The sequence below is a fragment of the Thermoascus crustaceus genome (assembly GCF_041956765.1).
Source record: "Thermoascus crustaceus strain CBS 181.67 unplaced genomic scaffold VTN00scaffold_8, whole genome shotgun sequence".
In the NCBI taxonomy this organism is placed as follows: domain Eukaryota; kingdom Fungi; phylum Ascomycota; class Eurotiomycetes; order Eurotiales; family Thermoascaceae; genus Thermoascus; species Thermoascus crustaceus.
In genome coordinates this window covers 512284-527779 of record NW_027192534.1, presented here as the reverse complement: position 1 = coordinate 527779, position 15496 = coordinate 512284, and the positions used below count along the sequence as shown (strand labels likewise).

Here is a 15496-nt window from a genome sequence, read left to right as displayed (position 1 = left end):
CTGTTTGTTTCGATGTTACTATGTATAAATAAGATAAACACAGGTATGTAAATGTATCCAGATGGTCTCTGATTGGGTAAGTATTAAGGCATCTATGCCCTTCCCCATCTTGCTTTCATCTCGTCAGTTTGGGACTATCATACCAGTGATCTGGGAAACTCGATCATGCATGAGATATAGAATAGATATGAACATATGCAGGGTATCTGAAATGTCACGTATGTATCGTCAGCTGGGGTAGAATGGGGGAATATTTCCGCGACACTCTTTGAATAGACTACTGGCGAAATTTGACCCTGTTTGAACGAGGCGTAGTGCCTAGTGGAAACGATAAGAGGCATATTTTGCTCCTGCAAAACATACTAACCTCTTCCATGCAACCCTATATTTGGACCTTGCTTGTAACGGCCCGAAATCCAACAGGAATGGCCTTAGAGGGGCAGTAGTGGATAGTTCATTGTTGAAAACCAACAGTTAGTATCGAAACGTCTGGTATCGTCAGGTTGTACACGTGACTGTCGTCATGAGATGGATGCAATTCCAGCATTCATGTATGATATGATGTGGCATAATCCGATCTGATCCTTAGTGGAAGGGACATCCGCCGGTCCTTTCCTTCCGCATAGTCTCCTTTTGTCTCTCCATATACTCCCGTCCTTTGCCCTCAAAGTGCTTCGGTCCCATGTCCGGAACGTTGTACCCGCTTGGGTAGTACTTGTCACCCTCGTCCCCGGGGAGGGGCTTACCCAGCGCCCAGGTGAGCCACGCCGTCGGACCCCAGCGGTTCCAGAAGGTGGGCTCGACGTAATACGGGGCGGCTTCCCAGACGGTAACATAGACGCGGCCGTGCTTGTTTGGCTCCGAAAAGACGAGGTGACGAAAGAAATATGGACGCGGGAGGGCGAGATAGCGCAGGAAGAATTTACGGATAGATATTAGTGCGGAAAAGACCCTGGCGTAGGATGGTGGTGGTGGCTCGTAGCTAAAATATCACGTCAGCAGGACGTACATATTTTGTAGCCCGGGATGCCAGTGCAAGATCATTAGCTTAGTAAAGCTAGAGAAACTTACAGCATCGCCTTGCGCAGACGATCGTCCATCATGAATGAGACGAATTTCAGCCCTATATGCTTGAGTGGCTCTGGCAGCATGTAGACCAATATAGTCGTGGTTTGGTCAGCGGTCTCCCTGTTCTTCTGGTCCGGCACCATGTTCTTGCTCTCGTAGTCTTCACTCCAGGCGGTTATCTCCTCCAGCCAGTGGAGTCCATCGCGGAACCCAGTCTTCGAGGACGGAAGCGCCTCGTAGCTGATCTCCATGGCATCCCCCACACTCTTCCAAAACGTCCCGATCGCACACTTCTCCAGCTCGCTGAGCTCCCTCCACTCGTAGGCAGCGATGAACTTGATCGGCTGGATTGCGAACAAGCTGAGCGTATAGAGCATGTCGTCCTCGAGGATCTTCCCTGAAGCACGGTACCCGCTGTGCAGGTAGTTGATGCGAGCAATGGCACTGCGGCCACGGTCATCGGAGGGCGCGTGGGCGATGAATTCCACCACCAAGGCGGACGTGTCAGAGTAGCGCTTCAGCGCTGTCTGGGGTTTCGAGAACTCGCTCGTCTTCGCCAGAAGCCTCGAAACGGAGGGGATACCGTAAGTCTATAAGACAGAAGCATGAGCCAAGTTCCATCGTCCTCCTAGGATGAAATAGATAGGTGCGCCTCACCCTGAACAGTGCGAACTGAAGAGCCTTGGTGTACATGAATGGGAACTCCAGCTGCGCGGTGGCCTTCTGGATCTCCCATGCATCGTCGTTGGTCATTTCAGCCATGGATTCTCGCGTCGGGTAGTGGTACTTCTTGTGCAGGCTCCGCAGCCTGCGGAAACGGAGCAACGACACGAGGGCAGGATAGGCAAGGAATCCCAGCAGCGTATATTTCAACAACTGCTGAGGTGAAGCGTTCAGAATCGTCCTCACGGCCTCTGTGAGGGGTTGCTGCTGCTCCTGGAGCGCTTCGACGAGGTAGCTGGACACATTTTCCATTGCTCCAGCTGTGTGTGGGATGGGAGCCCGATTGATCAGACAGCCTGGTCGCCACAGCGATCAGGGTAATAGAAGGACGAAAGGCGGAAAAAGGATGGAATGGGAGGGGATAAAGACGAGCAGGCGTCTCTCCGCTTATGTCAAAGAGCATGCGGTGCGGAGCTCAGACTACGACAGGAACTTTCCGACATACATACGAGCGCCATGTGGCGCCGCAGCGGCCGCTTCTCCGCGCTGAACAAGGGAGTTCAGGGCATGCCGGACCGGAATTCTATCGCCCATGTGTGAGATAAGAGGAGCATCTCGAATGGAGCTCTCCATGCGCTAGCACTGACCGCGGTGCGCTTTAGGGAGGCCCGGTCGCTGTCCGTTAGCCCGTGAGCACTAAATGAACGAGCTTATGCCCATGACATGCCGACGCACGAACATGTCCTCCAGTCACAATGCAGGAAGCTATTAATAATTGCCATATGGGTGCTGACTGATGGTCCTTGGTGATTTACCAAGGGCTACATAGGACACGCTGGACACACTCGGATTTTCTGCAAGAGCTCGATAGAGCATACGAGATGTGAGGCCTATGGCTCTTCTGCATTTCAAAGGAGCATATCTGACAAATGAAGAAGGGAATTTTCAGACAGGAGTCGTTACAGCTCACAGGGAAAATTAAAAGGAAATATATGAAACCCCGACACCCTCCGCTTATCGACCTATCTTCCACAACTCCAATGCCCGCAGAGGCGGATAGCCAAGAGCCGTGAAACCAATTCCCAGCCAGATACCCAGATCACACCCACCAGCCACGGCTTCTGCGATAGGTCCAATGTAATATACTTGAGACTACAAAAGAAAGTAGTCAGCAAAGATGCTTTCTTCAGGAACATACAAGACTCACCATGCCAACAATCGCTCCGGCCCAGCCGATCAGGAAAGCAGTGCCCGCAGCGAGCCCCAGAGGGAGCTTCCGCCAGTCGTTCCATATTGACCAGTCATAGTCCTTGCCTCGGTTGAATATCAGGTCTTCTTCCACCATGATGGTGATCCAGACCACGATCCAGTACCCCATCAGTGGAAGGAAGTTCTCGAAGATCTCGAACAAGTAATTCCTCCCACCCAGGGCACATGCAGTATATATGATCACACAGACGAACGTCAGAACGAAACGCGGGATTTTGATTCCATAGCGACCAAGCATCTGGAAGGCCAAGGACGCAGAATAAGTTCCAGGGATGTTGTTGGAAATCACGCCCAGGGCCACGACCACAGCACAGAATTTTCCAAATCCGTCCAGGTTGTCATACGCAGCCTCCAAGAGGTGTCCAGGCGTGTCGTCGTACGCAGCTCCCCACGACGGGATAGTCGCCACTCCTGTTCCGAGACCGACACCGAGGAGGAGCGTGATGACTATGGCCATGCCCAATCCCACCAGGGTCATCAAAAATGTCTTCCATTGAGGGATGCTTGGAGGATAATAGACGTAATAATCGGCTCCAGCTGGGGCCCAGGCGATAGCGGCTGACATGCTCAAGGAGAAGAACGAGAGACGGTTGGCATTCACTTGTTCCACGGAACCAGTCGATGGAACAGAGAGATTGAATCGAGGGCCCGCGGAGCCCATCATAATGCAAAGAACGACAAGCTGTGGTAACCATGAATATCTGAATAGGTATGAGATCATCCATGAACTTCTGCATTGGTATGTGGTTGTATACTGATGAGCTTACCTTTCATAGAGCTGGAAGACGCGCAGACCAAACGTCGCAACGATCCAGGTGACAATGGCGACAACAATGATTCCAACAACAACAGTCATGTGCCCCCCAGAGACCGCAGAGAGAATCTGGCCCCCGATCACGCAGTCAATCATGCCATATCCCAGCATGATCACCAGGTTGAGCAGACAACAGATCTTGCTGGGATAGTATCCCATGAAGTATCTCGCCACGATCTGTCAACGCTAAATGAGCTGCAGGTCCAACGTTTTGTGAAGTTCGGTCATCTCTTGTACGAGAAAGCGCCAAAAACAGAATGAATGAAGGGGGGTTATCGTACGAGAGTCCGATTCCCACTCCTAGGGCCCCAGGTACCCGTATACGCAACCCCAGCACTTCCCAAAACACCTCCGAAGACCGCACACAATGCCGCATCCTTGAAGCTCAGACCGAACACTATCGGGCCCAGGATCCCCACTGTGGTATTGTTTGCGGTGAGGTTGGCACTCAGCCAAAGGAGCAACATCTGCATGTATGCAGTGAAGCTTCCCTCGTGACGCTCGTTAAGAGAAACGCGCTCAATCCCACGGGCCTCTAGCCCAGCGAGGTTCTCGATACGGTTGATCCATACTTTCACCTTAGACTCCGGAAGGGTACTCGAGGAGCCCAGCTCCTCGGGATCAAATTGCGTCACGTTGTGGACGGACTGCTGTCTGGAGGCCTTTTCAATGTCTAGCTCCATCCTGGAACCGGGATGAAAGCGAGCGCAGGCTGGCTCTCAGGGTATTGTCACAAAGGGAAAAAAAGAAGAGCAGCACCCAGGGCCACCTACTATAAAAGTGCAGTCAGACGGAACTACATGGCCAGGGCCATCGCTTTAGTATTATCTGGAATGACCACAGCATCCGCTAGTATTAAACATCTGGCTGACTCGATATCAAGTGTCCCCTGTACCATTATCTGTACCCAATGAAGTATCTGAAGTTCTAACGATAAACGGCGATGGTAACCAGCTCCACGGAGCGTCTCACCCCACTGTTGAGCTCTATAGCCCCAGTCTTATTAAGGTAAAGGGAATAATCTCGAGCCAGCTATTGGCCGACGCGAGTCAAGTGCCGCGTACGGATCCCGAGCTTCAGAGAAGCTTGGTCTTTGTCTAACAAGTGCAGAGGAGCGATAGGGCCAGGGTTCCTGTGGCTTGGCAGGAAAGTCTTATCTTATCGATGACATCGACAGCTGGGCTAGGCAGGGGTCCTGCTTGCAGATCGAGGATGGTGTTGTCTGAAGCTGGACCAAGAGTGGGGGTCCTTGGACAGTGCTAGGGAACTTGTCTTGACTGTTCTGGTATGTATGGATATAAAAATGACTTCAACAGGCTCGCTTATCTTTACCAGGTATATACCTAGGTACATATTGCCAGCCAGTCATGGACATGCTTTTTCGTCTTACGACTATCGTTTTTAATTTTATATGTATAGGATGTCTTGTCCATGTCCTTGGCGTTTGTCAGGACGAAACTGCAGAACAGAGCATCTGAGAAGCGGAACCTGCTTCAAGCCAAAACAGGGAAGAGTGCACGAGGGACCTGGTCGAGCGCCTGATCCCGAGATTCTGTCACTCATCACCTTGCATGCCTACGCTGCATGTATAGTACTCCCCATGGAGTACGTCGCTATGTATAGAATCAGCTTTACATACCGCTCATTCTTTCCTTTTGCTTGTCTGAAGGCATACGTGAATCAGACCTATAGTATATCAAAAAGGGGCAGAAGTCCACAATACATTGTGGGAAGACGTTTGCTAACATTTAGCACTATTGTCTTTTGGAAACTGATCTCTACCAGGCACGAGCACGTCAGGCAGCGCGATGAGATTCAATAACCTAGGTAATCAGACATAAATGATGAACGATAATCAAAATGAAATCCATCATATCAATGACAGTTCTTGCGCGCAAACACTACGATCTCCGCGCAATCTCCGCCCGACCTAGTACAGTACTAACTATACTTTGGACGCGGGTTTGGATAGCCACCTGTCTATCTACCGAGGGACATGTATCTCGACACCAACCACCCGGAACCGAGGAGGCTTGATCTGCCTGTCACGGAGGTACCATGCTGATGGCTTTTTTTAGAGATGGCTATGTACTCCGCACTTTTCCTACTCCTCACACGACTGATAGTCGCTAGCGATATGACGGTCAACCTGACACCACGGATGGCATGCATGGGCCCTGCCAGGCCTGGATCTGGACCCTCCATCACTGTTGAAACCAGACTTACTACCTGGTCTATCTTGTTGATCACGAACTAGTCAACCTAATTAATACCCATGGCCCCGTCCGTGCTTAGCCATTCATTAATGATATTTGTTTGCATCGTCTCGTGTCCTTCGTGCATACAAACATGCAGCTCGTTCCCCAGAATCAAACATGGGGGCGCCACGCGAGAGACGCGGCACGCGGTGCTGGGACTGAGTCGAGACTCGAACAGGGGTCATCACACTAGGTACCTACCTACCTAACTTAACCTACTGGACGTAGATATAGCACAGTACAGGACAGTACGGTATATGCTTATAGATAGAGTAAGTAGAAATCACATAACATATCAAGCCAATAAATCCCAAATTGGAATAGTTCCTTCCCATCAGTAGCAGGTAGAAGGAAAAAAAAGGAGAAAGATAACGAGATCCTCCTTTATTATCAAAGATGATAATAGTAGCTGTTCCTAATCCTACCGCTAAGGGGCTAATCAGTTTGTAAAAAAAATAAAAAAAATAACTTCAATGATTGCGTGCGTACAAGTATCTTAATTGAAAGACAGATAGGTAGACATTCCATCTGAGCGCACGGAAACAACCCCCCCCCCCCCCCCCAAAAAACGAAAAAAAAGGCTTAAAAGTCCGGTTGTCGAATTAAGTAGGTACTGTACTGTACCTAGGGTACCTAGCTCATCCATAGAATAGAACAGGGTGGGAGTAATTAATATGCTAAGAGCAGAATCGGTTCGAACAATATAATTGAACCGCGAACGTCCACAAGTCCTTCCATCTCTTTTTATTCTATTCTACTCTCCAGACAGCAGAAGCTCAGTGGAACTGGGAATAGAATACTACTATACTCTATGAACACCGAATGAACCAGCAGATCAGATCAGAAGAAACAAGCGATTGATTGCACATAGCAAAGAAAAGAGAAAAAAAGTAGCAATGTACGTGTACGTGACTTGTTCTGTACATGTACATTATCAGAGCGGATGCAAGTAATCAGTCCCTCTTGATTGATTCCCTCCCAAGTTTCATCTATCAATCCACCCGTCCCACTACGCGACCCTCAAGAGTACCATACCACCAACAACACCAAACCAAACGAAGCAGCAATATGAAAAAGAAAAACAATCCTTTTTTGTCTTCTTTCAAAAAGTGTCTAGTCTATTGGTTGTTGGAAACTCCGTTTGCATTGTGCCTAATAATACAAAAAGGGAGACACCAAAGAAGGAAAGGAGCACACACGATTTCTTTCTATTAGCCAACAAATAGAAGCGAAACAAAAAGGTGAAAGAAGCAAGAGAATGCAGGCGGATTGTTGCGATGTCGCTCAGAGTTTGGCAGAGACATAAGAGAATTTCCTCAGGAGGGAAAGAAGCAAGGAGACACATATAAAGCTCCAGAACAGACCTTTCTGATCAGCACACGGACGCGCAGATGTGGTCTTTTCAAATTAATGCCAAACGGGAATTTGTATGTACAACGTATATGGAAGTGAACGCGAATAAATAACCTGCCACAAACCCAAGGCTGTTTGTTCGTTTCTCACTTAGGGCCCAACCTGCGATGGACAACAGGCAGGCACGGAGATTGTCTGGTTGCAACGGAAGAAAAAGACGGCAGGTCGTAAACTATTACAGAGCGTTCGAGGCTCCAAAGAATAAAAGAAGAACTATTAGTCGGTTGCGACGAGCTCCATTGGCATCCGATGGTAATAACCTCTATGATGCGACCAGAACCAGAAAGGTATCCAACTGCATACACCGTATACGCCAAGACACAAATAAGTGGTGAGAAATTCAGACCATGACATCGAATGTGAGGAATGCTGAGTGTGGAGGCTGTATGGATCGTACGACTGAAAGGAAGTACGTAGGAAGGAAAGTTGGAAGGACGGCGATCGTTCAACAAGCCACTGTCAGCACTCAGACCGACCTTTCACAGTTGGAAAGCGCCTTTAGCTTATCCCTTATAGAATTGAAAATAACACCCAGAGGGAAGGGAGAGAATGGAATCGAAAGATTTTGGATCCTGAGATAGCGTATCAGTGACCAAAAGGCTTGCGCTAATGCCAAACGACTTAGATTGCTAGCAGCGTCGGTCGCTCAATCGATGACATTGAAATTGCTGCCGCAAAGTGTATGACCCAAATACGAAGCGCGCGGATTGGATCTCTCCGTGACACGTCACCTGAGCGGCGCTCGACCGCTCAGCGGTTTTATCGCGAGGACAGCGCAACGTCCACGGTATAGGGACTTATTAGAAAGTAACGCATTCTCTCACACCTGGGACTAACTCTGGCTGTTGTTTGATCGCGAATGCCTTGATGTAGATCTCCTGCCGCGGCTAGGTGGTGGGCGCTCTGGTGGGGCAAACTCAAAGACCGGGACTAGGTCTGGATTTTGGCTCGGGGGAACGCTGGATGAATAGGTATAATCACCAATAATAGGGTCATCAGCGCTAGTGTCTGGATGGATTTCAATCCCTTGCTGCTGATCCAAACCAGAGTGCGGGCCGTTGCGAGAGAATTTGATCGAATCTGCGTCGCCGTCCCTTCTCTCGATAGGAGACCATCCAGCAACACTGCCAGCCACTATACCAGCCATAGCAGCAGCCGGGCCGAACGCAGAATTGGAACGAGAGCGGGTCCGATTTCTCGAACGTGACTCTGGAGTAGCAGGTGGCGACGTGCTGCTGCCGTTCTCTCCCCCAGGACTTGGAGGGGCATCACTGTCTCTTGACCGTGAACCGCTGCGGGACCGTGGAAGGAGTGTCTCGGGATGCTGAAGCTTGTGCTTGAGGTTCCTCAACCGCCCTCCACGAACTGTCTTTAGGAAGGTCAATTGATCTCGAATCTCTTCCAGGGCCGGGTTCCACTCAAAACGTCTATCCTCATCAGAGACAAGAACCTGAGGACTTGGTTTCTTCCGAGACCAGATAGGAGGAATAAGTTTCCGAATAAACTCGTCGGGAATCAAGCGAATGATAACAGCCACAGGGACCGAGATGGCTCCCAGGACAAGTGAGTAACCCCACTGTGGACCATTGAGACGCTGTACCGAAAAGGCTTGTCCACCGACGAAGATGATCATGACCTGCCCCGCCACAATAATCAACTGAATAGCCAAAAACCACCTGTTGCGGAACATCCCTTCAAAGATATTGAAATTGTTGTCAAGACGACGCGAGCTAGGTGAAGTCAGGACCATAGAGTAAACATCAAATCGGGTTTCGCTGGACACTTACTTGTACTGATTGAAGATCTGCATCCAGACGAAGGTATTGAAGACGACCGTCTCAAGTTCTTTCATCTCCTTTTCAGTGTGGTAGCCAAAAATTTTCTTCCCGGCAAAATTCAGTACCAGAGTCACAACGAGCTGGTATATCGACTGCCCAATAATCATCTTCCACATTGTCAAGGAAATTAGAGGTGCTGACTTCGGCTCCGGTCTGCGGTCGAGAACGTGATGTGATGGAGGATCGGTAGCTAGAGCGAGAGCTGCGAAAGTATCCATGATGAGGTTGACCCACAGCAACTGCACTGCCGTGAGGACAGATTCCTCATCGCCGCTGGCAACTGCAGATACGAATGTGAGGACAACCGCAGTGACGTTGACGGTAAGTTGAAACTAAATAATGGTTAGCCCCCGCCGATACCAATTAATATAGTGCCTGAACTGACCTGAAGGAACTTCTTTACAGCATCGTTGACCGTTCTACCCCAGGCAATGGCTTTCACGATGGATGTAAAATTATCATCCATCAAAATAATGTCGGATGCTTCTTTGGCAACTTCTGTCCCGGCAATTCCCATCGAGAAACCGACATCAGCGGTTTTGAGAGCTGGTGCATCGTTTGTTCCATCACCCGTGACTGCAACAGTCTCACCCAGCTTCCTCAACTGAGCAACCAGAATCTTCTTGTCCTCGGGGCTCGACCTTGCAAGGACCTGGAGTCTCGGGATGATTTGATTCATCTGATTGGAGCTCAGCTGCCGAAACTTAGGACCCTCCATGGCGACACCACCAGGAGTGAAGATACCACACTCTTGCGCAATAGCCTTCGCGGTCATGATGTTGTCTCCCGTGACCATTCTCACGAATACTCCTGCCTTCTGACACTGGTGTACCGCGTCCGTTACCCCGGGTCGCAAAGGATCCTGAATTCCAACCACTCCGAGGAAAATCATATCTTTGAATATGGCATCAAAATTCGCGAGGCTACGGTCATCTTCCAGCGTTGGAGCACCACGCGGCGGCCACTGCTCAAAGTCACGGTACAGAAGACCAATTGTCCGCAGCGAACGGGACGCGTAATTTTTCACGATGTTATCGAGCGTGGAGCGGTTCTGTTCTGTCAGAGGGGCGTCTGTTGTGTCTTTCGTAGGGTCGCGTATGATCCGTGTCGACTTGGATATCAGTATCTCCGAGGCGCCTTTGACGAACATTCGATACTGACCACCTGGTCGTTTAACCACCACCGCCATGCACTTCCGGCCGGAGTCAAAAGGAACCATCTGCACCACCTCGGCATTGGACCTCTCTTCACTTACAGATCCCAGGCCCAGGAAGTCTCGCGCGAAGCTCAGCAGAGCCGTCTCAGTCTTCGACCCGATGAAGGTTGGCACGCCATCCTGGTCTCCCTCAAACGCAGTTGAGTTCAGGACGATTGACTGAAGCAAAAGCTCCTTGACAGATTGCGAAAGGGTGGAGACAAACTCAGGAGGCGATACATCATTGGAATCTCCGCGAGGAGCTTCTTCTTGGTTCTCAGGTTGTGTTGAGGAGTTGTTGAGCTTCTTATCCCCAAATCTAGAAGACGTCCCCAGAGTACCAGCTACTACACTCATCTTATTTTGGGTGAGTGTGCCAGTCTTATCCGAGCAGATCGTTGTAGCATTTCCCATGGTTTCACAAGCTCTGAGCAGCCGGACCAGATTGTTGTCCTTTAACATTCTTGTTGTAGCAAAGGCAAGTGCAAGAGTAACGGCCAACGGTAACCCTTCCGGCACAGCAACAACGATCACGGTGACAGCAACGATGAAGATTTGAAGGAAAGCCTGGCCTTTTGCCTGAGCACCGTCGATATTCTTGAGTTGGACAAGGAACTTGATGAAGAGCACGACAAACAGCAACAGACCAGAAGCAAGGCCCAGTTTGGCGATGTGTTCGGCAAGCACGTTAAGCTTTGACTGCAACGGTGTCGTTTGGCCCTCATCTTGTAGAGACATCAGCGTCTTTCCATAGCTTGAGTTGGTGCCGACGGCAGTGACGAGGAATGTGCCGACCCCCTCTGAAACCTTTGCTCCGGACACAATGAAAGGATCTAGTTTCGAAATATTCTCGTTGTTCTCGATGGCCCGAAAAACATCGTCACCAGGCTGCTTGCGTAACAGATCTGACTCTCCAGTTGCCGAAGACTCGTCACATTTCACATTGTGCCCTTCAATAAAGATACCGTCGACAGGCACGAGGTCACCTGGTTCAAGATGCATCACATCTCCAACAAGGATGTCAAACACGGATATCTCAACAGTTTTCCCGGATCGTACGACCTTGACAAAGCGATCCTCCTTTTTCTTGTTCAGCTTGACAAATTGTCGCTCCTTCTGCCAGTCGTTGGCAGCCCCGACGATAACGACGATTAGGATAGCTACTATGATTGCAACGCCTTCAACCCATTGAACCCTCGCTTCCCCATCAGTGGCAGTGACAGATTGGTAGATTCCAAGGGCGAGAGATATCACTGCAGCAACCGTAAGCAAGATCAACACCTTGTCATTATATGCGATCCATGCCAGTTCCCAGATCGACTTTGTCTTCTTCTGAGGCAGTCTGTTTGCTCCAAAAATGCGTTTGCGGTCGGCAAAAGCGTCGTCACTTTGGCCCTTCGAGTCCGTATTCGACTGCACCGTCGGAGTTTGGGAAGCAGACTTCGGTGTCTGGCCCTGGACGCTTCCTTTGGTAGCTTCTTCAAAGCTGATTTCGCCATCCAGATGTGTTTCATCAACACTCAGACCAGTATGCCTATCGGTTCTGAGCCCCCTTTCCAGTCCAGCAAGACCACCCAAGGCATGAAACGCTCCCAAGTTCTTAGGGAATAATTTATTCAGCTGGCCAGGTGAAAACGCGAACTTGTTGTCATCCACCTCGAATTCGGCCTCGGTTCCGGGACTGGGCTTCAGAGCCTCTTCATCATTCATGATACTGCTGCTTCCCCTGCTGAGATCTTCTCGGGACGGACGCTCCCCAGGTGAGTTCGGTTGGACATAGGTATCTCCGCCGAGAGAGCTTGATGTATTGCTCTCCGTTTCGATCGAGTTACCACGAGACCTGGTTCCAGGGACCGACAGGAAATGAGAGTGCGACTCCAAGATTTTCGACGTGGGCGATGACACATTGTGTGGTGAGGTCGGCCTGCTTTCTCTGTCCCGACCTTCATAGGGAAGAAGCGAGCGCGTGTCGGTAGGTGAGACGTTCTCGTTGTGTAGCGCCGTCGTACCCGCATCCACGTTCTCTGTGGAGACGTGTAAAGAAGGTTGAGGACGCCCGGGGAAGACCTGCTGCGGACGCTGAGGCGAGTCCCCAGTGGAGCTCACTGCAGAGGTATCGATAGTAATGGTTGGAGCCCGTTCCCTGCGCAGAGGAGTCGAGGAGTGCCTGGAGTCTTCCCCATCCCCTTTGGGATTCGACATTGTTGTGATGGATGTGACACAGTTATGTAACTGGCTGAATGAGAGTAGTAAGAATATCACGCACGATGATGCTCAGAGCAAGTCAAGACAAACAAAAAGACGAGTCCCTTGAAGTTTTACAGGATGTGGCCCATGCAACAGTAACATAGGCAAGGACAAAAGAAGGTCTGGGGCGAGCTGCTGGAATCAAAGACCGACCGATAAGGCGTCGCGTGAGAATGGATTGCTCGATCCTCCTGGTGAGGTCAGTGCTGCTGATAGACTGGAGAAAGATATGTCCATAGCTCCTCAAGCCATCTAGACAATCCAAGGACCGCGAGAAGAGCCATTGGAGGAAAGGCAATGGAACTGCTCAAAGAACGAGAATGTAGGTACCTACCGACTGGGAACGAAGGACGCCGTGAATCGCGTGCCTACGAGGACGGATAGGCGACAGCGACAGAAGGGCGAAATTGTCCTCCTCGTCGATCCAAGGGGGGGGGATAGACGTCGAGCAGCAGATTGAGAGCTGCCATCAACAACCCGCAGCGAAAGGGGCTGGTTGAGAGAGAGAAAGATGTTCCCGGTGCTTGGAGAGGCAGTAGGGACAGCGTCAAAGCCTAAAGCAGCAGCCAGACTTCAACCTAGCAGCGCGTCTGGTCTCCAACCTGCTTTCAGCACAGCTCTCATCAACATCACTTTCTTGACTCTCTCGACACGCTCCCATGGATGAAATCGGTATGGGCCGTACGGCACTAGTCACACTCTGCAAGCTCTCCACTGTACATCCGCGGACGGACGCACTAAGAGAGCTCTACTAGCGATACCCCAGTCCACCATGCCCACTCATGGACGGAGAGCTCTGCTATTGCTCCACAGACTACGTTCCAGAAGGGACAGGCGGTAATGTCATTACCTGACCCCCTCCTGGCTACCATATAGCACATTGACCTTCTCCAGGCCCGCCTTTTTTTTTTCTCGCTGGAATGCTGCCAGGACCTCGACCAGTATGCCAATGCTCTCGAGCGGGCTCGACAGCCTGTTAACAATGATGCTGCCGCCGTCTTTGACACGACTGCCGCCTGGGAAGCAGAAGTCCACGCTGGAAATTTTGGTTGCCAGACGGTAGCATTTCGCTTGGCATGCACTGCCTCACTGACAAGCGAATCGCAGGAGCCATTGGATCAAGCTCGGACAACCCCATCCTTTCCCCCTCCTGGAGCTGCCCAAGGAGAATGAGGCATTTTTCCCTTTGAGCCCGAATGCGGGAGTCCACTGAGGGGGACCGTTTCGTTTTTGCAAAAGAGGCCATCATCGACTTCAATAAATCCGTGGTCTGCCAGAGTCTCGACGTTGAATCTGCGCGACGTCCGTGCGAAAGGAGAACGCGGCTACCCGTTGGCCTAGGTCGCGCAGGTACGCTTACATAACTTAATCGCGGTTTCGAGTCTGTTTCGACGCTTGTACGGAGTAGGGGGTCGGCATTTAGGGTTAGGGACTGAGCTTACGGCAACTAGTGCCTCCTGGAGGTCCCACCGAAGATCCTTGGATTCGCCGCATCACTTCCAGGTAATAAGGGTCCATTGTAGCCGTGCTTGGCGTGAGATCAGTCCAGTGGACGGCGATCTCATGGATAACTTTATAGGTCTGTTCTGTTTGCCAGCTGGATTCGGGATACCTATCTGCCACCGTGGATATCAGAATTTGAATTCGTGTTGCCCATCTGTCTCTCCTGGCGATCTCGATATTGCTTAGTTGTCATGCGGTGAGAGGGCGACTAGGAGCCCGCCCGTGGCCAACAGCGATAATATCTTTTACGCTTTGGTCATTTTGCTCCACAGGGATCAATCACTCCATGAGTCCATGCTTTTCTGGGTTCCCGCAGCGGCAAACAACAGGACGACTACTGCGTATTTACAGTTTTCACCGTCTCTGCCAAGGCAATGAGATTAAAAAGACGGTCAGACCAGCTTGGCTGAGGTTGATCAACACGGGATCCTGACATTGAGATATCCTGTTTTTCGGGAACACGAATTCTTGTTTCTGACCCTGGTCTTGGTTTTCATCTGCTGTGCTTACGCAGGGCTGCTGACCCGTGTCTCGACTGGCAACGCGCATTAATAGCGGAGCGAAACCAAGCTGTCTGCTTTACCAACGAAAGACCCAGTCTTCTTGAGACCCTGCCGAGATGCAATGACTATTGGCTCAGCCACGCATTCATTATACGAGCAGGGGAGTCATTATTAGTGGCTTTCTACCGTTATCGAAGCATTAGCATCACCGAGCACAGCGGATCCGTGATGTCACAACAAAATAATAAGGCTACCTGGCCACCTGGCGCCGAGTATGATTGACGACTCTTTCCGCAGAAGGCCAAAGGTACATTCGTGTCACCTTCAGCGGGCTTATGTACTCGACTCCCCTTTTATTATAGACACAGAACGAGTGATCTAGGTTTCGATAACTACTGCACGGGGTCAATACCACTCCTATACCTCCCGTCCTTAATGAGTTATCAGACTCGGGCCAAGCTCGAAGAATTTATGATATGTCATAGGGTAATGGGCAGTCGGTTTGATATCAGCTGCCGAAAGCTCCTTGCGTAGAGTCGGATAATGCAGGATCTAAAGCTTAGCCCTAACGATTGTCGGATTATTATCAGGAAATAAAGTGAAACTCACATTTCATCGGCGCCTGGCTTGTATGTATACTGGAACAAAAGTCACCATCACTGTCATGCTTTATATATTGTCGTAGCAGTCAGCAATCGACAACACTCTTGGTGACAACCATCTAC

General features: G+C 50.4%; 3 protein-coding genes across 3 annotated transcripts; all 3 read right to left on the bottom strand.

Annotated features, from left to right (window-relative positions):
* Nucleotides 1-585: 585 nt before the first annotated feature.
* On the bottom strand, nt 586-2043 carry VTN00DRAFT_9771 (uncharacterized protein; the record flags this gene model as incomplete). Its single annotated transcript, XM_069436763.1, has 3 exons — nt 586-982; nt 1072-1658; nt 1726-2043. The coding sequence occupies 3 exons, from the start codon at nt 2041-2043 to the stop codon at nt 586-588; spliced, it is 1302 nt and encodes a 433-aa protein (XP_069284370.1).
* Nucleotides 2044-2745: 702 nt separating this feature from the next.
* VTN00DRAFT_9770 (uncharacterized protein) lies at nt 2746-4497 on the bottom strand (the record flags this gene model as incomplete). The annotated part of the gene is made up of 4 exons (XM_069436762.1): nt 2746-2883; nt 2939-3701; nt 3768-3991; nt 4096-4497. The coding sequence occupies 4 exons, from the start codon at nt 4495-4497 to the stop codon at nt 2746-2748; spliced, it is 1527 nt and encodes a 508-aa protein (XP_069284369.1).
* Nucleotides 4498-8317: 3820 nt separating this feature from the next.
* On the bottom strand, nt 8318-12720 carry VTN00DRAFT_9769 (uncharacterized protein; the record flags this gene model as incomplete). The annotated part of the gene is made up of 3 exons (XM_069436760.1): nt 8318-9215; nt 9273-9655; nt 9709-12720. 3 exons carry the CDS (start codon nt 12718-12720, stop codon nt 8318-8320), a joined length of 4293 nt encoding a protein of 1430 aa, XP_069284368.1.
* Between the last annotated feature and the right edge of the window lie 2776 nt (nt 12721-15496).